The sequence below is a fragment of the Podarcis pityusensis genome (assembly GCF_964106645.2).
Source record: "Podarcis pityusensis genome assembly, chromosome: 9".
NCBI classification, from domain to species: Eukaryota; Metazoa; Chordata; class Lepidosauria; order Squamata; family Lacertidae; genus Podarcis; species Podarcis pityusensis.
In genome coordinates, this window is record NC_138034.1 from 69,181,746 (window position 1) to 69,204,011 (window position 22,266).

At 44.5% G+C, this 22,266-nt stretch overlaps 1 protein-coding gene across 1 annotated transcript; it reads left to right on the forward strand.

Annotated features, from left to right (window-relative positions):
* The first annotated feature begins 4,070 nt into the window (after window positions 1-4,070).
* On the forward strand, window positions 4,071-21,806 carry SUCLG1 (succinate-CoA ligase GDP/ADP-forming subunit alpha). Its single transcript, XM_081021074.1, has 9 exons — window positions 4,071-4,209; window positions 8,648-8,751; window positions 10,669-10,785; window positions 10,984-11,196; window positions 12,673-12,730; window positions 13,827-13,910; window positions 16,873-17,024; window positions 19,413-19,601; window positions 21,557-21,806. Exons 1-9 carry the CDS (start codon window positions 4,149-4,151, stop codon window positions 21,581-21,583), a joined length of 1,005 nt encoding a protein of 334 aa, XP_080877200.1. The 5' UTR covers window positions 4,071-4,148; the 3' UTR covers window positions 21,584-21,806.
* Window positions 21,807-22,266: the final 460 nt, after the last annotated feature.

The window sequence follows — 22,266 nt, forward strand, 5'->3', positions numbered from 1 at the left end:
CAAAAAATTTATTATTTACATTTAGACCCCACCTTTCCTTCAAGGAGCTCAAGATGGTATTCATGGTTTTCCTCCTCCATATTTTATCCTCACCACAACCCTGTGAGGTAGGTTAGGCTGAGAAGTTACGCTGAAAAAACAAAGACCATGGCCACTGGTCCCATCACCTCCTGGCAAATAGAAGGGGATGAAATAGAGGCAGTGAGAGATTTTACTTTCTTGGGCTCCATAATCACTGCAAATGGTGACAGCAGTCATGAAATTAAAAGACGCCTGCTTCTTGGGAGAAAAGTGATGACAAACCTAGACAGCATCTTAAATAGCAGAGACATCACCTTGGTGACAAAGGTCCGTATAGTTAAAGCTATGGTTTTCCCAGTAGTGATGTATGGAAGTAAGAGCTGGACCATAAAGAAGGCTGATCGCTGAAGAATTGATGGTTTTGAATTCTGGTGCTGGAGGAGACTCTTGAGAGTCCCATGGACTGCAAGAAGATCAAACCTATCCATTCTGAAGGAAATCAGCCCTGAGTGCTCACTGGAAGGACAGATCCTGAAGCTGAGCCTCCAGTACTTTGGCCACCTCATGAGAAGAGAAGACTCCCTGGAAAAGACCCTGATGTTGGGAAAGATGGAGGGCACAAGGAGAAGGGGACGACAGAGGACGAGATGGTTGGACAGCGTTCTCGAAGCTACCAGCATGAGTTTGACCAAACTGCGGGAGGCAGTGGAAGACAGGACTGCCTGGCGTGCTCTGTTCCATGGGGTCACGAAGAGTCGGACACGACTAAACAAGAAGAAGAAGATAGATAGATAGATACATAGAGATAGATGATAGATAGATAGATAGATAGATAGATGATAGATAGATGATATAGATGATATAGATGATAGATAGATAGATAGAAGATAGATAAATTTGTGGTGCCAGAGTTTGTGGGTGCAAGTCACCCATAATTCTTTAACTCTGTGAAGTTAAAATTAATCAATATTTGACTGAACTGTGCCACTGCAGCACATGTTTTAAGCTTCCATGTTGCATATAGCTTGCATCCCTCATAATTGCATCACCAAACTTGTTTTTTTCTTTTCTGGAATCACTACTGGGAATAAACATAATTAAAGGAGGTGGAAGGGTTATGCCCACATCCCTCCTAGAGAGTAGTTCTTGGCTTCAGAAGCCTTTGCAGACTGCATGACTTTCTTCATCTTTGTGAAACAGACGCGAAAGCAGCAAAGTCTAGCTTGCCTTTCAAGGCCTTTGGTTTATTTCTCGGTCTCTTTGAGTTTATAGCCTTTGAAGACAGTGTTTACCTACAGACCAGTAGCAATTCTTGGAGTGCATTTTTGTTTTATAAAGTGTTTTACAGCCCCGGGCACCTTCCCAACAAGGACAAACACTCCCTGGAGCTATCCACATCTGAGGATAAAGTATGTTAAGATGATAAGGGCACAGTTGCATTAGGCCAAAGGCCCATCCAACCCAGAATGCTGTTCTCACAGCAGTCAACCAGATTCCTACAGGAATCCCACTAGCATGACCTGAGAGCAAGAGCCCTCTCCCCGGCTGCAGTTTGCAGCAACTGGTATTCAGAAAAATTTGCTGTCTCCAACCATTGAGGCAGATTACAGCCATAAGGGACGCGGGTGGCGCTGTGGGTTAAACCACAGAGCCTAGGAATTGCCGATCAGAAGGTCGGTGGTTCGAATCCCCACGACGGGGTGAGCTCCCGTTGCTCGGTCCCTGCTCCCACCAACCTAGCAGTTCGAAAGCACGTCAAAGTGCAAGTAGATAAATAGGTACCACGCCGGCTCCCTCGGCCAATAAAGCGAGATGAGCGCCGCAACCCCAGAGTCGACTACGACTGGACCTAATGGTCAGGGGTCCCTTTACCTTTATCCCTTTACCATAATAGCTTGTATCCATTAATGGCCATGCCCTCCATTAATTTATCCACTCCTCTTTTAAAGCTATCCAAGCCATCACTGTCTCTTGTGGGAATGAGTTCAAAAGTTTGAATATCTGCTGTGTGAAGAAGCATGTTCCTTTATCTGTTCTGAATTTTCCAACATTCAGCTTCATTTGATGTCCACAAGGCTCCCATTGCATTTTTGAGCACGATTCAAAGTGTTGGTGCTGACTTTTAAAGCCCTAAACAGCCTTGGCCTGGTATACCTAAAGGAGCATCTCCACCTTCTGGCAGTTCCCTCTCTGAGAGAAGTGAGGTTACAGGGAAACATGAAGAGGGCCTTTTCGGTAGTGGCGCCCGCCCTGTGGAATGCCCTCCCATCAGATGTCAAGGAGATAAACAATTATCTGACTTTTAGAAGACCACTGAAGGCAACCCTGTTTAAGCAAGTTTTTAATGTTTGATGTTTTATTGTGCTTTTAATATTCTGTTGGGAGCCACCCAGAATGGCTGTGGAAACACAGCCACATGGGCGGGGTATAAATAATAAATTATTATTAGAAATTATTATTTTTACTATAAGAGAGGGAGAAAAATGTCTTTCTCCACACTTACCATGCATAATTTTATACATGTCTGCTGTGCTCCACTTTATTCTCATCTTCTGCACTCTAAAAAGACCCAAACGCTACCCTTTTCGGTTGCCCTTTTTCCAAAATATTTCCAGCTCTAAAATACTCCTTTTGAAGGCCTTTGTTTTATTAACTTGTTTTTATTTCGTAAAAATTATATGCTGCTTGTTTGGGGGGGGGACTTCAAAATGGTTTACAAATAATATAAAACAGAATTATCACAAAAAAAATTACAACCATAATTTATTTTAAAAATGAAGAAATTTAAAACCACAATAAAATAGACTAAAACAAATTGATACTCATATAAACTTTCTAAACATATGGATAGGTAAAGTTAAAGGGACCCCTGACCATTCGGTCCAGTCGTGGCCGACTCGCTTTATTGGCGGAGGGAGCTGGCGTACAGCTTCCAGGTCATGTGGCCAGCATGACTAAGCCGCTTCTGGCGAACCAGAGCAGTGCACGGAAACGCCGTTTACCTTCCCGCCGGCGCGGTACCTATTTATCTACTTGCACTTTGACATGCTTTCGAATTGCTAGGTTGGCAGGAGCAGGGACCGAGCAACGGGAGCTCACCCCGTCACAGGGATTTGAACTGCCAGCCTTCTGATCGGCAAGTCCTAGGCTCTGTGGTTTAACCCACAGCGCCAGTCCCTAACATATGGATAGGCTTGTCTAAATAAGATTGTCTGCAGGGAGTTCCAAAATGTTGGTGCTGCCACATTCAGTGAGCCAGTTCTTACAGATACGGTGCAGATGTTTTGCCCTGTCCTGACTCTACCGCCAATAATAAGATTATTAATTATTATTATTGTATATTAAGGAAACCCCTAACAAATGCAATAAAAAAAAATCCTGCTCAGAGGTAAATTCTATTAGGCTTCATTGGACTTTGATCACTGGGTCTGGGACTTACAGCCATGCACCACACTCACATGCACGTTTACTCAGGAGTAAACCTAGCCGGATACAATGGGGCTTAACTTCAGGTAAGAGTGCATGGGGTTTTCTGGCAGCAAGCAATGCCTGCAAACCTATGCACACTTATTTGGGAGTAAACCTCATTTGAACGCACTGGGATTCCCGAGGAAGCCTGCATATGAGCAGACTGCAGCGCTATGGAATTTTGTATTTAATTCCCAGCTGAGCAATATGCCTCCCTTAAGGGCGCAGCGAACCACCCAACTACCATTGAGCGCAACCATATGCCTTTCAACGCGAGAACTACAGCCCCCACAACCCCTTGCGCCAGCGTGGAACGCTTCGGGAGGCCGGGGTCCTCCGCTCCCATTGGCTTTCCCACCGCGGCTGCCCTTGGTCCCGCCTGCTTCTCTTGCCCTTCGCGTCCTCTCCGATACAGCTTCTAGCCCGGGAAACCTTGCCCCGAAATAAGCAAATCACACCCGTACCGTGACAGGCCGCTTACCCACCTCTGCTCTTCCATATATGTATATACACAAACTTCCCTTGTCAGGCATTTTCGTAGTGTGCCTGCAGAAGCCCCACTGGCGCATGCGCACCGGGTAGCGATGCCGTGACAGGAAGGGGCCGGCCTCGCGAGGCCCCCCCTTGTCATTGGCAGCCAGGGCGAAGGCGCCGGGGCGATGTCTTGCTGCGGGAGCGGCGCCGTGGGCGCGCGAGGCCTCGGCCGCCTCCTTCTGCTCCGTGAGTGAGGGGCTGCCGGCGGGGGGCGGGGCCAGGCCGGTGGAGGCGGGGCCAACGGGAGGGGGGATCTCGACACGTGACGCTGAACTACTTTTCCTCCCCCCCTAAATTTAACCCTTATCTCTGCCCTTTTCGGGGTGGGGGTCCTCTCAATCACCCCTTTCTGTTCTGAAATGGAATTAAAGGTAAGGGAAGCAGGTATAGATATTGCACGTTCGGGGAATTTGCAACCATACAAATAATAATAATAATAATAATAATAATAATAATTTATACCCCGCCCAGCTGGCTGAATTTCCCCAGCCACTCTGGGCGGCTTCCAACAAAAGATTAAAAATACATTAAAACATCAGTCATTAAAAACTTCCCTAAACAGGGCTGCCTTCAGATGAGTTAAGAGCTGTCCTTGGCCACAAATAAGACATGTAGGGCTGCATATGAATTCAATAAATGCTAATAATGATAATGGGGGGGGGGTTGGGGGGGCAAGAACCTCAGTTAAGTATTTTTTATGGATTTACTTGATTTAGTGGGTGGCAGCTACACCCATGTCTGCATATCAGAGCCACAGCTCAGCAAAACCTCAAGGACCACCTCTTTCCATATGAACCTACCCGGATCCTGAGATCATCTTCTGAGGGCCTCCTTCGTGTGCCTCCTCGAGAGGTCTGGAGGGTGGCAACACGAGAGCAGGGCCTTTTCTGCAGTGGCTCCCCATCTGTGGAATGCTCTCCCCAGGGAAGTTCACCTGGCACCTTCGTTGTACACCTTTTTAACTAGGCCTTTGGGTGATATGATTGACATCCTATGCCCTTTTTAAAGCGTGGCTCTTTTTGGTGTGTGTGTGTTATTGGGTTATTGTTTTCATTTTGATTTTATATATTGTGATCTTTTCTGTGAACCGCCCTGAGACCTCCGGGTATAGGGCGGTATATAAATTCAATAATCGATCAATCATATAAATTCAATCAATCAATAAGCAAGCTATGGTGTGTGTGGTGGCCAGGGTTTTTTACCCCAGAGGGGCATCCTTGAGGCTCCCAGCTTGTGTGTGTATACAAATACATATGGGGTATTTGTGCCAGTCTGAGTCTTTGACCTGGGTGGATTAAAGCCTAGTTATGTGTGTTTATACTTCCGCTGGTGCAGAAGTTCAGCCATTTAGTCGCTCACTGGAGAAAGATGGTTTGAGCATCTTGCACCCATCCTGGTCTGACTGCGCTGGCTTCCACTCAGCTTCTGGGCCCAATTCAAAGGGCAGGTTTAGACCTAGAAAGCCTTAAACGGCTCAGGACCACAGTACCTCAAGGACAGGCTCTCCCCAAACGAACTGACCTGGACCCTGTGATCATCCTCAGAGGTCTTTCTTTGTTTGCCTCTTCCGCAGGAGGTCGGCGACATGAGAAGGCGACCTTTTCTGTGGTCCCTCGCCATTTGTGGAAGGCTCTCCCCAGGGAGGCTCGCCTGGTGCCATCATGACACTTAGGTGCTATTGATCTCAAGCAAACACTAGTTTCTGGCTTGGGCTGGGCTAATTTTGCCTGGGAATTTTAGTTCCAGTGGCGTAGCTAGGCGTGAGCCCCAGATCTTTTTTTTTTTTTGCTTCACCCCATATCACCACCTTCTTCCCACCTTGTAAGAATTACTGTTATTAAACCTTTTTGCTTCCATAGTCACTGGGCATGCTGCAAGGCATAGTGGCACCTGCCATCTTAAGTTGATCTGAGCCCTAATTTTTTATCTGTAGATTTAAAATAAGGACTTAGGAAGTTGGGACACGGGTGGCACTGTGGGTTAAACCACAAAGCCTAGGGCTTGCCGATTGGAAGGTCGGCGGTTCGAATCCCCGCGACGGGGTGAGCTCCCGTTGCTCGGTCCCTGCTCCTGCCAACCTAGCAGTTCGAAAGCATGTCAAAGTGCAAGTAGATAAATAGGTACCGCTCTGGCAGGAAGGTAAACGGCGTTTCCGTGCACTGCTCTGGGTCGCCAGAAGTGGCTTAGTCATGCTGGCCACATGACCCGGAAGCTGTATGCTGGCTCCCTCGGCCAATAAAGTGAGATGAGCACCGCAACCCCAGAGTCGTCTGTGACGACCTAATGGTCAGGGGTCCCTTTACTTTACTTAGGAAGATAGGAAGCTGCCTTATATTGAGTCATACCCTTGATCCATCTACCTTAGTGTTGTCTACACTGATTGGAAGAGGCTCTCTGGGGTTTCAGAAAGGGCTTTCCAAGTCCAAAGATGCTTCAGAGGAGGGGGAGGGGCTTGAACCTGCAACCTTTGCCATGCAAAAATTTGCTCTGCCAATGAGTTGCAGCCCTTCGCTGTAACACAGCTGGTTAGCTTCAGGTGTATGCAAGCACGTGTTTGTGACATGCTTGTACCGCAAAATCTTCCACTCCCCCTAGGTTGTTTTGTTTGTTGCCTGGGCACTCATTGGTGCAGATCTTAATTCCCCAGACCACACACTTGGTGCTACCTCGGAATTAAAAATACAGTACAGTAGTTAAAACACTTTGCTGCTCCTTGAGATGTATTCCCCCTCTTCCATTAAACTAAAATAAATAAATAAACAAAACCCAGGTAAAATAAAAACCACAGGCCATGTGAGGTTTGGTGTGTAGTAGAATTCTTACTGGAGGAAAGGCACCTCATCTCAACCATAATTGCTTTTTATGGCTTTATAGCTATAGCTTAACAATGAGAAAACCAAGAGTACACATTTGCAGTGGAACAATATAATGAAAGTTGAGTGGCGCCTTTCTGCATGCTCTCATACTTTCTTTTGTTCCTGGATGTATTCCTGGGTTCTGTTCACGTTTGTCTGGATGAAGAGTGTAGAATTTTAAAAAATGTGTTTGTGTTTTGCACGTTTCCTTGTTCCCTCTCTCTCTCTCTCTCTCTCCTCTCCCCCCCCCCCTCTTTTTTGAGTTTCATGAGACCATCAGTTTTTCTTTTTTGATTCCATCCTTTGCTGTTCCAGCATGAGCAGAATGGACTTTTGCTTGTGAAATGGGACCTCACCTCCCTTCTCTCTTCTTGCATGTACATGGAATCTGCTGGGGGGGGGGGAATTTGGGGTCCCTCTGGAGCAGATTTGAGGGGTGCACATGGTTGAAGGTGGTGCAGAAGAGAGGATGATAAAATCCCATTGGCCAAGGGAACATTCACTCACGCAGCATTGGATTCCACCCAGTTTATATGCATCTATCTAGTTTGACCGACATGAGTTTTTACTGAGTTCTTAGTAAACAGCTGTAACTTGTGGTTGCAGCCCAAAAACCCCCTCCCCCCTCCCCCCTCCAGTCTCCTGGCATGTGCAGGGGTTTAACCCTGCAGACATGTATCTGCTTAAACTAGAGCACAATGAACAATGCTGGTTTATAGCAATTGCTATAGTAATTAGTTTTGTGAGTCTCAGAACTTGTTTGGTGAAGTTAATATTTCAGGATGATGAGTGTATAGCGCCCACCCATTCTGGAGTTCATTGGGACTAGGATACTTGGATTTAAGCCCATTGATTAAATTGTGCCATCTTAAAACTAAAGCATTTCAGCTTTATTAGATTGTTGATCAGCCTAATTAGAGCTAATTGGAGCTTCAAGGGCTCTGAGCCATCCCTAACTGCTTTTTGAATGACAGGTACTTGCACTTGTGCAAAAGGAAGCGCATGGTTTCGAATGCTGCCCCTTACACAATTTTAGATTTCATTCTCTTGCTGTTGAAAATCCAAATTTGATGGGGGGGGGGGGAGGAAGCAACATATGACTTGATGTGTTAGAACACAAATTATTATTGGGGCCTGAATGAAGTTTATGATTTCTTCCTTATACTGCAAATGTTAGGGTCCAGTTAAAATGTGATGGCTAGAACCTATCCTCTAAGGTTTAAAGAACAAGGCAGAACTATTTGCAAAGGGGCTTTGAAGCAGCACCCAGCAGGATGGAAAGTCTCCATTCATCAGCTGATAAGCGGAGACTTCAGTCCTGCGCCCTGCCATGATCTCAGCAGGATTCAATTCCACACTGATGAGAATGGGTCAAATACTGCTGCTTTTGCTGCACATGTCAGTTCCATGTGGGGAATTGACACAATCAGCCAGTGCAGAATTGAACACCGACCATCAGCTGATGTCACCCATCATTCAGAGTGATGTCAGCTAATTGGCAGATGGACATGGTTTTGGAAAAATAGCATCGTGCTCTGAAAGTTACTTTGGTAATTGCTTTTGAAAGCTCCTATTCTTTCAATAAAATTGTTTGAGTTAATATTAAAGGTGCAATGATCTTTCTTTTTTCTTTTTAAAAAGCAGACTAACATGGTTGTCCTGTAATTTGTCAAAAAAAAGTATGATAAAGTTTAATTTTCTGAGTTGTGCATTTATCCTGCGTTCACAAAATAAGGCGATCGAGCTTTTTCTGTATTTTTTTCCCCTAGTGCAGAAAAATGGGGTACGGCATTGTTCCTATTTGGCCACACGAAAGAATCTCTACATCACTAAAGACACAAAGGTCGTTTGTCAGGGTTTTACCGGCAAACAGGTATGTGTTTGGCTGTACCTTTCTCGTACTGTTGAAGAGTGGTTTTCAAACTGGGTTTGAGGAGCCCTGGGGTTCCTTCGGTGAACTTTGCAATGGTCCATTAGCAAGATTTGGGATGGCAGACCAGCTTCCTTGAAAGATAGCTTGCTGCTGCTGCTGTTCGTCTTCCCCTGCAATGCACAGCTGGGATGAAGTTTCTGGTGTATTCTAAGACATGTTCCCAGCTTGTACAGAGCACTGGCTGCAAATGCCCATCGCACTAAGCCAAACCATGGCATATTGTGAATGTGCAATCATGTTGGCTTCTTAAGAGGAGATCTCAGTCACTTTGCACCTCCCCAGACTTTTTAGGTCTCCTTGGCAGTGAAGCCAAGGTTTGACTTCATGAGTTCTCTGAATCCAGGATTGTGGTTAAGGTCTCTCCTGAATCACAAACGGTAGCCAATGTTTGTTCGATGGTTTCAGGTCTTGTTTAAGAAGGAGACACCTTAATCACGATCCCAGGTTCAGAAGACATGCTAAGTCAATCCTTGATGTTCCACACTGACCCATACACCCCCCTCCCAGCCTGGCGTCAAAATTGGGTGGTGCAACACCTCCTCTCATCTACTCAGAAGAAGGAGAATCGTTCATCAGAGCCTGCATAAAGGCTGCAAGCTCTTTTCCAGGAGCCAGCGTAGTTCTGCAGTCACATTGAGCCATGTGACGTATGAACCATACCAGTGCTGCCCCATAGGCCTAACCACTTACCTGCACTCGGTAAGAACTGGGCACTCAGTAAGACATTTGGGGGCACCAGGTCTTCTGATACACACATGGATTTGTTGTTAGGAATGCTGATATTTGTGGGGATCCCTGGAGGTAGAATAACATGAACATCATAAGAGGCCTGCTGGGTTACAGCGAAGGACCGCAGTAGCTAACTAGATGCTCCTGAGATCTTCCGAGTGTGAAGGCAGCATCACTCCCTTTTCCCCAATGTGGGGCTCAAACCCTAATACCAAGAGTTTCCTGCTCTACTGACTGAGCTAGTGGATTGGGAGAAGACTTAGTCCAAATAATAGTAGTGCCCAAGGTCATGGAAGGTTAGTTTTATGTTGTATATGTGTTGTAATTAGAACTGGTCGACAGATCTAGTTCTGAAACCGTTGTTCAAGTTGTAAACGTCAGTACAAACTAGAGGAAACACATTTTTTTGTTCTCCAGCATACAGTTTGTATCTGCCTATACTGCAAATGGTGTCTTCTATTTATAGCTTCTCATGCCACACTTAATGTTTGGAATGCTGATCCATCATGGGTCACAGAAATGAAGCTGTGCCTTAGTTCTAGAACGCAGTAGGGCATATTCCTTGTCTGTTAACTTGTGGATTTTTCTACTTCCGACTTTTCGGTTTTTAAGGAAAGCAGCAGAATTGACCTTGGGTGCATTTGGTTTAGTCCAGGAGTGAGGAGCTTGTGGTTCTGCAGTTACCATTGGACTTCCATTAGTCCCAGCCAGCATAATGGTCAGAAGTCATGGAATTGTAGTCCAAAAACATCTGGAGGGACACAGGTTCCTTACCCCTAGTTTAGTCCAAGGCCCAGACCGACTATGCAGAATTTACTGTTTACTACAATTGAATGCTATATCTCTGGACTGTGCCACTTAATATTGCAGGTTTGAGATGGCACATTTACATGCTTCCCAGGCTTGATAAAAAATAGCCAAGCATTTGTTCCTCTGCACTTAGAAATCTAGCACCTCATGCTAGCAGTGTATGCTTGATTTTTTTTTTTTAAAAAATGGATCATGGTTACTGGCTCTCATGCAGCTCCCATTTCTTTCACTGGCCTTGTGCAGGAGAAGTCTAGCTTTGCATCACTTTTGTCCTCCTATCTTAACCTAGTTTTTGTTATGTTTGTATTTCTCTTGCAGGGTACCTTTCACAGTCAACAGGCGTTGGAATATGGCACCAATCTAGTAGGAGGGATTTCTCCTGGCAAAGGGGGCAAAACTCACTTGGGGCTTCCGGTCTTTAACTCCGTGAGGGAGGTAATAATATATTGCTATATGAGAACTGATCCCACATCTTGGTTACATCCAGACTAGATCATCCAAACGTTTCACCAAATATCCGTGCAGTAGAAAGCAAATTTCCGCTTCTGATGATGAGAATATTCTTTTGGCATGCCAAACAATTTGAAAGATCGATGATTTCTTCTTCTTTTTTTAAATGTAATTGTATCTTAGGCTAAAGAGAAAACGGGTGCTTCTGCCTCTGCAATATATGTGCCGCCACCATTTGCCGCCGCCGCCATCAATGAAGCCATTGACGCAGAAATCCCCCTCGTTGTGTGCATTACAGAAGGTATTCCCCAGCAGGACATGGTGCGTGTCAAACACAGATTGCTTCGTCAGGAGAAGACTCGGCTCGTTGGCCCAAATTGCCCAGGAGTGATCAACGTAAGGGCTCAAGCAAAGTTAAAACTAGCGGAGATCTTCTTAAGAGAGTAGAAGCCTATATATTTTGGCTAAAGGCAAGCGTGCCATCTGATTAACATTCTTGCCTGTCCTGTAGGCACCATCCTCGTGAGCTGTAGTGTTCTCCCAGTGTTGCTTGACTCCACTTCCCAGCTTCCCTCACCATTTAAAAAAAAATATATGTATATAATTTTTATTAAATTTTCTGTTTTACAATTTACAATACTCATTTATGCATCCTTAAGATATCAATGACTTCCCTTCTCTTTCCATGGTTCATTTTGCATATCATAAATCCCTGCGTATTTTACAAAAACTAAACAATTCAGTATTCCATTAATACATCCATCAAACCTTATTTACACTGTTGAATTTATCTTAACGCTGCCAACATTTTCAGGTGTGCACAATTCCCCCCCCCCCAATATATTCAATAAACGTTTTCCATTCTTCTCTAAACGTATGTTCTTGTTCTCTAATTCTATACAGTGGTAGCTTGGGTTACGAACTTAATTCGTTCCAGAGGTCCGTTCTTAACCCAAAACCGTTCTTAACCTGAGGCGCGCTTTCACTAACGGGGCCTCCCACTGCCACCACCGTGCAATTTCCGTTCTCATTATCTATGATAAGCAAAATGAACCATGGAAGGAGAAGAAAGGAAGTCATTGATATTTTAAGGATGTTAAAATGGGTATTTTAGTATAACAGAAAATTTAATTAAAAAATTATATAGAAAAGATGGGTGGGGTACGAAAAATAATACAGTGGTGCCCCGCAAGACGAATGCCTCGCAAGACGAAAAACTCGCTAGACGAAAGGGTTTTGCGTTTTTTGAGTCGTTCCGCAAGACGAATTTCCCTATGGGCTTGCTTCGCAAGACGAAACATCTTGCGAGTTCTTGCGAGTTTGTTTCCTTTTTCTTAAAGCCGCTAAGCTGTTAATAGCCGCTAAGCCGCTAATAGCCATGCTTCGCAAGACGAAAAAACCTCAAGACGAAGAGACTCGCGGAACGGATTAATTTCGTCTTGCGAGGCACCACTGTAATTACTACTACTACTACTACTATAATGAAAAACCAACTTTTTCAAACTTCGTTTTGGAGACCCCTGGAGCTTAATAGCAAGAAGATCAGCTTTCTCGCACAGTTCCTTGCATGCTGCATCTGATCTTCCTGGAGCCACGGGGACAGTGTGCTCTGTTCATGCAAGGCATAGCTAACACTCCATAAGGATTGACTGCATACCCTCTTCCATAAGCATCTGGAGGGCACCAGTGTGGCTACCTCTGCCCTGGAACATGCCCCACAATCCTGTGCAAAGTACAGAGGACTTGCAGCAAGTTCAGAGGTCGCTTTGGGCAGTCTTGACACACTGGGAAGGAGTCTTATAGAGGAAGGTTGTGGTGGTGACTTCGGATAAGTGTATGAAATGATGTTGATCAAGTTTGTTTTGTTTTTAGCCTGGAGAATGTAAAATTGGTATCATGCCTGGCCACATTCACAAGAAAGGAAGAATTGGTAAGATCTCAAAGATTTTTCTAGTGTGTTTTTGAAAAATAATAACAACAACAATAACAAAAACCTGCAGTTGTATTTGCTCTAATACAATAGGGTATGCATTTGGCTTAACACCCTAGCCTTCAAGATATTAGTCAATGTTGACGATGTCAACATACCCACCACCTTTTGAATCGGCAGGTCCTGTGCAGGAACTATAAGAGAGGCAGGTTTGAAGCAGCAGAGCTTGCTTCAGGGCCAAATTCAAATAAAACACGTGTGCCATCTTATCATATTAGCTAGGGCCAAGTGCTCCCATGCAGAACCCAAAGTCTTCGGAGGGGGAAATCAGAATGGCAGTCTTCTGAATAAGGCCCAACTGAGTCCAGTCTTGAAATATCCAACCAAGTCTGCCCTTAGTTTGCAGCCTGTGTTAAGTGCGAACATATGCACACTTCAAAAGAGAAATAACTCCCAGGTTGGCTTGAGTGCTCCCTCCCCAACCTAAAGACTGGATTTTAGATTCCTCAAGTGGTGGTGCGCTGTTATTTTCGCACATGCAGCAAAGGCAGACACTTCATATAAAAACGATTTGCCATATGGGTGAGCATTATATCGAAACTCAAACGCCATGCTCTTTTAAATGGGCAGTTTCAAAGTCGACTGCTGTCCTCTTTTAAGTTTCAAACAGTGGTTGGTAACACAACGGGCTTTGCTGAGTTCTTGTGGGGTTTGATTTCTTCAATGTCACAATCAGGACACCTTCCTGCCCACTCTGCCCTTTGAATAAGTAAACTCCAGACAACAGGAAATCATTGCGAAGCTGCTCTTGGTGTGGGTTTGTTTCAATAGGGCTTATACTTCAGGGGCTGCTGGTATAATGCTCCTATGTTGCTCTTACGTTGCATTGTGTGGCTCAGGAATCTCTAGTGTAACTTAATTTACATGATCTTCAACTTATGGCAAGGATACTTTTTGAATGTTATGTGCTGATCATGAAATTAGAACTTACAAGGTACAAAGGTCAGCTTGTTACGTAAGTTGCTATATGTAAATTTGTATAGCTATATCTATCTATATATCTTTTTTCTTCTTTTCTCCTTTCCAAACCCTTCAGGTATTGTGTCGAGATCTGGCACTCTGACATACGAAGCTGTTCATCAGACAACTCAAGTTGGACTGGGACAATCCTTCTGTGTTGGTGGGTTTGAGAGAGGCTCAGTCAGTGTGTAAGAAAATACATATGATCTTAGCAACCACTTAAGAAATGCTAACTCCCATCCCACTTTGCATTAAATGTGCGTTTTGCAGTAGTGTTAAACCAAATTGCCCCCCAGGGTGGGGAGACACAACTGGGGAGGGGCAGTCTGATGACTGGGGCCACAAGTGGATATTCAGAGATATCTTTGATATTCTTGTAAAGAAGCTGGTAAAATGCGGTCTTGACTATGCTACCACTCAGTGGATTTGTAACTGGCTGACTGACCGAACCCAAAGGGTGCTCATCAATGGTTCCTCTTCATCCTGGAGAAGAGTGACTAGTGGGGTGCCGCAGGGTTCTGTCTTGGGCCCGGTCTTATTCAACATCTTTATCAACGACTTGGATGATGGACTCAAGGGCATCCTGATCAAATTTGCAGATGACACCAAACTGGGAGGGGTGGCTAACACCCCAGAGGACAGGATCACACTTCAAAACGACCTTGACAGATTAGAGAACTGGGCCAAAACAAACAAGATGAATTTTAACAGGGAGAAATGTAAAGTATTGCACTTGGGCAAAAAAAATGAGAGGCACAAATACAAGATGGGGGACACCTGGCTTGAGAGCAGTACATGTGAAAAGGATCTAGGAGTCTTGGTTGACCACAAACTTGACATGAGCCAACAGTGTGACGCGGCAGCTAAAAAAGCCAATGCAATTCTGGGCTGCATCAATAGGAGTATAGCATCTAGATCAAGGGAAGTAATAGTGCCACTGTATTCTGCTCTGGTCAGACCTCACCTGGAGTACTGTGTCCAGTTCTGGGCACCACAGTTCAAGAAGGACACTGACAAACTGGAACGTGTCCAGAGGAGGGCAATCAAAATGGTCAAAGGCCTGGAAACGATGCCTTATGAGGAACGGCTAAGGGAGCTGGGCATGTTTAGCCTGGAGAAGAGGAGGTTAAGGGGTGATATGATAGCCATGTTCAAATATATAAAAGGATGTCACACAGAGGAGGGAGAAAGGTTGTTTTCTGCTGCTCCAGAGAAGCAGACCCGGAGCAATGGATCCAAACTACAAGAAAGAAGATTCCACCTAAACATTAGGAAGAACTTCCTGACAGTAAGAGCTGTTTGACAGTGGAATTTGCTGCCAAGGAGTGTGGTGGAGTCTCCTTCTTTGGAGGTCTTTAAGCAGAGGCTTGACAACCATATGTCAGGAGTGCTCTGATGGTGTTTCCTGCTTGGCAGGGGGTTGGACTCGATGGCCCTTGTGGTCTCTTCCAACTCTATAATTCTATGATTCTGTGATTCTAAGTGGATGGATTATATGGCTGAGAGTTCAATTTTGCAAGTGAGAGTGAAAGGAGATGAGTGAATCCTAACTCTTTTATCCTGTATCTCTTTTGGCATCCCTTTGGTTCCACTCTGGTTGAATTCCAGAATTTCAGATTTAGGAAGTTCAGGCTGTAGTTTGCACATGTCTCCCAAACTGGTGTTACTGTGCAAATAAAAAGAAAGAGTTGCCTTCGGAAATTCATTTTCTAATTTACATTTGGCGTGTTGATTGGAAAGAGGCAGAAAAGGAAGCAGGAATTCTCTCTCACTTGACTTAAAAAAATCTGGCAGTTTACCTCTGGAACAGTTAACTGAGTCTGACATTTTGAGTTCTGCTCTGGTAAATGTGCCCAGCACAAGAGAATTTCAACACCAGGGTGAGAATCCAGAAGAGGAGGATTTCATAAGTTCCCAAAGGTTTTATCTTATTTTAACTGCTACAAATGAAGGTGAGGCCTTAAGCCAAGTCTTAGATACTGCATTCCTCCTTCAAAGTTGTAGCCTGCTGAAGGATTGCCATGGTAGCCTTAGGCCTTGGGTACCAATTCCTGTGCTAAAAGAGGGTATTCATAAATACGATTTGTGCTAAATGTGTAATGAAAAGGAAAGGAATGATGCTTCAATCTTCTTTTAACTTAATCTGAGGGCTGTATTCTTCACAATTTTTGCTGGAAACAGATTGTGATTTTACATCATTTTGGTAATTCTGCATCTACCGTAACTGAATATATGGGGTTATGCCCAACTAACTTCTATGCAAAGTTGACCCATCAAAATTAACTGACCAAAGCAAATAATGTACCTTAATTTCAGTGGGTCTGCTCAGAGTATGAGTAACATTGGCTACCATACAAAATGTTTCCCTCAGCTTTTTTGGTTGGTGCTTGCAGCCATATTTTCCAACCTGTGGGGCAGCATCCATCAAAGTAGTTGCACTTGTGCAAGGTTTTCCATTTTCACAATGGAACTTTCCTTCTCCTCTCCCTGGGCACCTTCTTCACCCTCCCCAAATCCGCTTCCAAGGGTAGCCCCTGGAACAGGGGAAGGGAATAGAGTGGGAAGGGAAGTTCCTATACAGAGGCAAAGTTCCTTGCTCTGGCAGGACTACTTCATTGGAGAATGCTCTGTATCACAAGGTACAAGTTGGGAACTGACTTAAAGATCTGTGAAAAGGCAACTTAAAATCTCTGCATGTAAAGGTTGTGGTTTAGCCCTTTGGAGGCATAGATATTTACATGTAAAAGGCCCCAAATTCAATCCGCAAGATCCCTTCTTAAAGGTTTGCAGGTCATAGGGTTAAGAATGACTTCTCTTGAGAACCTATCAACATAGATGGTTTCAAGGCAGCTGCTTATATTTTATAACTCACGTTTTATTAGCCATATACCAACTTTTTGTTGTCCTTTTCTGAAACCAGAAATATTGGTAGGGGCAGAACTGAACGACCCGATTGCCAGCTATTTAATGGCTGAAATGAAGCTCCAAGACTGTTTGTTATCCTTAACTGTGAAAGTGGGCAACTCAAGTTGGTGATCCTGAAAGTTCTGCAGCCCCTGTTAGTAGAATTGGTCTCTGGAAGAAATGTGCTGCTCTTAATAGGACTCTTTGAAACCTTTCAGGCATCGGAGGAGACCCATTCAATGGAACAAATTTTATTGACTGCCTGGATGTCTTCCTGAAGGATCCGCACACCGAAGGGATTATACTGATAGGCGAGATTGGTGGAAACGCAGAAGAGGATGCCGCTCAGTTCCTTAGGGAAAACAATTCTGTAAGCTTAAATGTTTTGAGAGAGTGTCTCCTGTGCACATTCTGCTTATTGAGCAGGGAGGAGGGATAACTGTTTTAAAAGTTCACCTGTTTGTATTCCACTCTTTTAAAGTCAATGGGTTGGGTCGAAAGGGTCCCCTTGGAAGGAATTTACACCCTTCACTAGAATGTTGCACGAGGAAGATGAAGCTAAATCCCAAAGATGTACTTGTGTGACCTCCTAAGTATAAGAACTGAGGTTGCTTCCAGATGGCATGTATGTTGGAACATTCATCCTGATTCCTTTGCATAAAATTTGCAGAGAGGTTATGCGATGTCACACTTTGCAGTGCATTTTCCTGTCCCTTTCCTTACTGCCAAAACGCCAAAAGCCCAGTCCGAAGTGGGTTTGCTGCACACAAGCACCAAATCAACTATAACTCTGCAACCTGAATTTGCCACTGTGCAGTTGTATCTCACCAATAAAATAGCTGCCATCCAGAAGCATCCCAAATCTCTCTTCATCACTCAAACGAAAGTTGTCTATAGCACAATTAAGTACACCAAGCCCAGCAGAGAGATTAATCAATAACCTTTTGAAAGCCTGGCATTTTTAGGGTAAAAGCATTAAGTGGTTGTTACATGCGGCTACATATTTGCTAGCTCCTGACCGTTCCCTATTAAACATGATGGAAATAACGCTGCAGACTATCTCACCAAATGGAAAGGAAGATTCACCCCATAAATTTATCCTGTGGGCTCATTTCTGGTGGTACCATTTTGCAGCAAATACTGCAGTTCCCAAATTGCCTACGTAGGCAAATGGGCAATGAGTGAGTGAAATTTGCTCATGCAACCAGACTGAGCCCACAAACTTGGGAATGGTTCACAGGATTGAGAGTCGTGTGTGTGGATTACTTATTTGTGACATACAAGGTGGTATTCAGAAGTTAATTGGATTTAACATATGTGGGGGGACACGGGTGGCGCTGTGCTCTAAACCACTGAGCCTAGGGCTTGCCGATCAGAAGATCGGCAGTTCGAATCCCCGCAGCAGGGTGAGCTCCTCTTGCTCGGTCCCAGCTCCTGCTAACCTAGCAGTTCGAAAGCACGTCAAAGTGCAAGTAGATAAATAGGTACCGCTCTGGCGGGAAGGTAAACGGTGTTTCTGTGCACTGCTCTGGTTTCGCCAGAAGCGGCTTAGTCATGCTGGCCACACGACCCGGAAAATCTGCGGACAGACGTCAGCTCCCTCGGGCAGTAAAACAAGATGAACGCTGCAACCTCAGAGTCGTTTGCAACTGGACTTAACTGTCAGGGGTCCTTTACCTTTACCTTTTTTTAACATATGTGTATTTTAATTTCAGTGGGTCTACAATGAGTAGGACTTGGTTGAATATCACCCACAGTGTTGCATGAATTGTTTTAGGGGCAGGTTTAAGGCTTTCAAAATCTGTGTTTGTCCCATAAGGAAAAAGTAATACCTGATCCAGATGGTTTTTTTGCGCACAGCCACATTTTACTTGGAAGTGATTTCCCATGTTTGTGGAATATGTTGCCAGGAAGCTGTGGTCAAGTCCATAGGTGGCCAGAGTTGCATGATTGTTTCTCTGGAAACTCTTGGGCGCATCATGTTGAGGTTTCTTGAATAACTGGACCAGTCCCAGGAGCTTCTTCAAGGCCACAAAACATGGCTAGATTTGGATTTTGGTTTCTTGAGTCAGCCTTTGCACATCATTCTTCACTCAAAAGCTTTTATGGCCCAGCTACTACACATCTACAGTGGTACCTCTGGTTAAGAACTTAATTCATTCTGGAATTCCATTCTTAACCTGAAACTGTTCTTAACCTGAGGTAAAGTGCTAATGGAGCCTCCCGCTGCCGCTGCACCGCTGCTGCGCGCTTTCTGTTCTCATCCTGAAGCAAAGTATTTAACCCGAAGTACTATTTCTGGGTTAGTGGAGTCTGTAACCTGAAGCGTCTGTAACCCGAGGTACCACTGTACTTCAGTTTTCCACTTTGGCTTGCAAAACAATTAGCAAACCCCACCAAAGATGAAATTGTAACTTTAATCATTATCCCCTCTTCCCCAAAGTGGACTTTTTCTTGGTATATCTACCACAGGAGCTGGCTTCTAAAATCAAAACTACTTAAATATTTCCTTGGTGGCCTATACATGAGCTATACAAGCTTGATCCTTACGGGAATTTTGTTGTACTCACTTCCCTCCTTTTCTCTGCCCAGAACTCTCAGGTTGTTTCCTTATCTCTGCCCCTAATCCTCGGGCTGGTGCTTTGGCTTGAATGTCTTTTTCTTGTCCAACCACGCCAATAACTGTGCTCACTGGGGTAGTTGCAACTCTGCTTTCTCTCTCTCGCCCCTCTATTAAATGATTCCTCTTTTGTCACAGGGCCCAGACGCCAAGCCAGTCGTCTCGTTTATAGCTGGAGTCACCGCGCCTCCAGGCAGAAGGATGGGCCACGCGGGGGCTATCATTGCCGGTGGGAAAGGTGGAGCGAAAGAGAAAATTGCTGCCCTACAGAATGCTGGCGTCGTCGTCAGTATGTCTCCTGCTCAGCTGGGCTCTACTATATACAAGGTTAGTTCAGCAGCCATTTAGAAGTTCAAGCGCACAGTGCTGCTCCTCTGCAACTTAAAGGCAATGGAGCTTGCCAGGATGTTGCCAGAAACATTGGGCAATGTGAAAGATGTTCTTCTTCATTCCTATGAACAAGGCTTTTGTTGGGTTGGGTTTCTTTCAATGCAACAGGCGTGGTAGAAGTATGCAGATTTAGGTTGTTGGGCAATCTGGTTTTCAACGTCATGATATCTCACCATCATCATGTATGTCAAGTATGAATGTTAGGCCCAGAAGAAGTTGGCGAATTCGCAAGGCATGATATGCTGGCAGGCGAAGCGAGAAACTGGTTTTATCAAGGAAAAATGTATAGCTGTGTCCAAAAGAACATTGGTTTTGCTTAATGAAAGCAAAAATCCCCTGGTAAAAACGGGACGGAACTGGCAATGAACAACAGTAATAAATATCCTCTGAAAAGAACAAAGACAAGGAAGAATTAATGGTGGGCCACGGACAGATGATAAAGGCCTGAAACACATTGTATGTATTTCTGAGGTACAACAGCAAGGGTGACGTGGTGGTCCAGAAGGAGGAGAGTGGCAGAAACTCAGTCGTTCTAAAAGCCAGCCCATAGACGTCAAGGGGGAAGAAGACTATAAAAAGGGCACTCTGCTTACCCTCAGCGTGGTAACTTGGTTCTTTTGAAATCCGGAGAGCCAAGTGATATCCCGTATGCTATAGGACTTTCAATAAGACAGGTCGGAGACCAGATCTCGATTTACACACCTTTTGTGTAACATTTATTTCATATAGTCAAGTATACATTAATAAATTGGCACGAAGAGGTTCAAACACTCACACATTCACACAAATATTCACACAAGGCCCTTCACGTGGGTTGATCAAGCCTCACGTAAGAGCTGTGGGTTTTGGGTTGTAGCGCTGGTCCCAGCGACGCTGAGGGTAAGTAGAGTGTCCTATTTATTTATTTATTTATTTATTTCTCTTGTTCATCGCCAGTTCCACCCTGTTTTTATCAGGGGATTTTTGCATCGGGATTTTTGCTTTCATTAAGCAAGACCAATGTTCTTTTGGACACAGTTACACATTTTTCCTTGATAAAACCAGTTTCTCAGACAGGAACGAAGATTTGGAGATAGGCTTCAGTGGTCCAGACTATGGGGAGCCCAGAAAAATTAATAATTACAATTTGGACTATAATTTGGTCGCTTTTTTATTTTAATTCATTGTTTTTAATTGGATTGGATTATGATGTGGATATGATGATTGGCTGTTTTTACTGGAAAATCAATAAAAGATTTTTTAAAAAAAAGATAAAACCAGTTTCTCACTTCTCCTGCCAGCATATCATGCTTTGCGAATTCTCCATTATCTTTTGGACCTAACATTCATACTTGACATATATTGATATCTCACTGTGTCTGATACAAGGATGGAGCTGCGCAGAGGCATTGGCTGGCTTCACGGCTTTCCCGCATCCTGATTTTTGCCGGCGCCTGCTCTTGTTAATCGCTGGCCCCTACAGGAGGCAGGAGAGAGCTGAACCGACAGAGTTAACAGCAGCTCTTGCTCCCTTGCAGTGTGGGTTAGGAAAAATACTGGAAGTCATAGTTGGGACATCGAAGATTGCAGTCAGTTTGCCAAAAGCTGCCATGGACCCTCAGAAGCTGCTCAGAGTCTAAAGCTGTCAGTTGAGCTCCCTGCAATGAAGCGACGTGGCCTCTCTGTGACAACAGAGCATGTTCCTAGTGTTTTCCAGCTACGTCACTGCAAGCCCATTGTGACCCTGAAAACAGGCCAGCCAATGCCATTGAGAAGGGCAGAGCGGCCAGACAGGGGCCAGGTTATGGAAGAGATTGCAGATGTTAAAGGTGGTAAACTCTGGCAGAAAGGATGGTTTGGCAAATGCTTGTCCCAACTCTAATGAAACCTTGTCTCCGTCTTTATCCCTCAAGGAGTTTGAGAAGAGGAAAATGCTGTGAGAGGAGGAGGAGGAGGGGATCCGTCCGAACATGCCACTGCAGAAATACCACCTCCCTCTGTGCTGCTCACCTGCTGATTTTTCTTTTCTCGAATATAATTGACAACGGTCTTCTGAATTCAGCTTTAAAGCCATCAGGTTTCATTTCAGTGGCTCCTTTGTCCAGACATAATTGTACATCATAGCAAACGAATAAATCTACCACTAAACTTGATTATTTGAAATCCTGGAGCTTGGTAGCTTTTTCTTACAACTTTCCTCAAATCACTTTATTAAAACTCTTTAACTATCTGGAAGCTTTAAGAATGGATATACTTTAAAGTAAAACTGCTTTTTGTTTCTGCTATGGGCTTTTCGGCTTTTATTTTTGATGGACAGTTGTCCTTGACATAGAAATTGGTGCCAAATCCTATTGGTCTAGTACATCAGGCAGAGCTTAGTGGCATGCAAACGAATCATTAAGCTTTGCTGAGTTAGGTCCAGCGCTGGTGGCAATCACAGATACCTTCAGGAGGGAACTGTAATGTATGCAGCTTTCACAAAACACCGAATTTATTCACCAGCAATGCAGTGAGGTCTGAAGACTCAGTTGGAAGTAGTAGAGTGGTCTTCGCCAACCTGATGCCCTCCAGATATTTTGAACTGCAGCTGCTGTTAATCCTAGCCTCCATTGGCCTTGTTGTC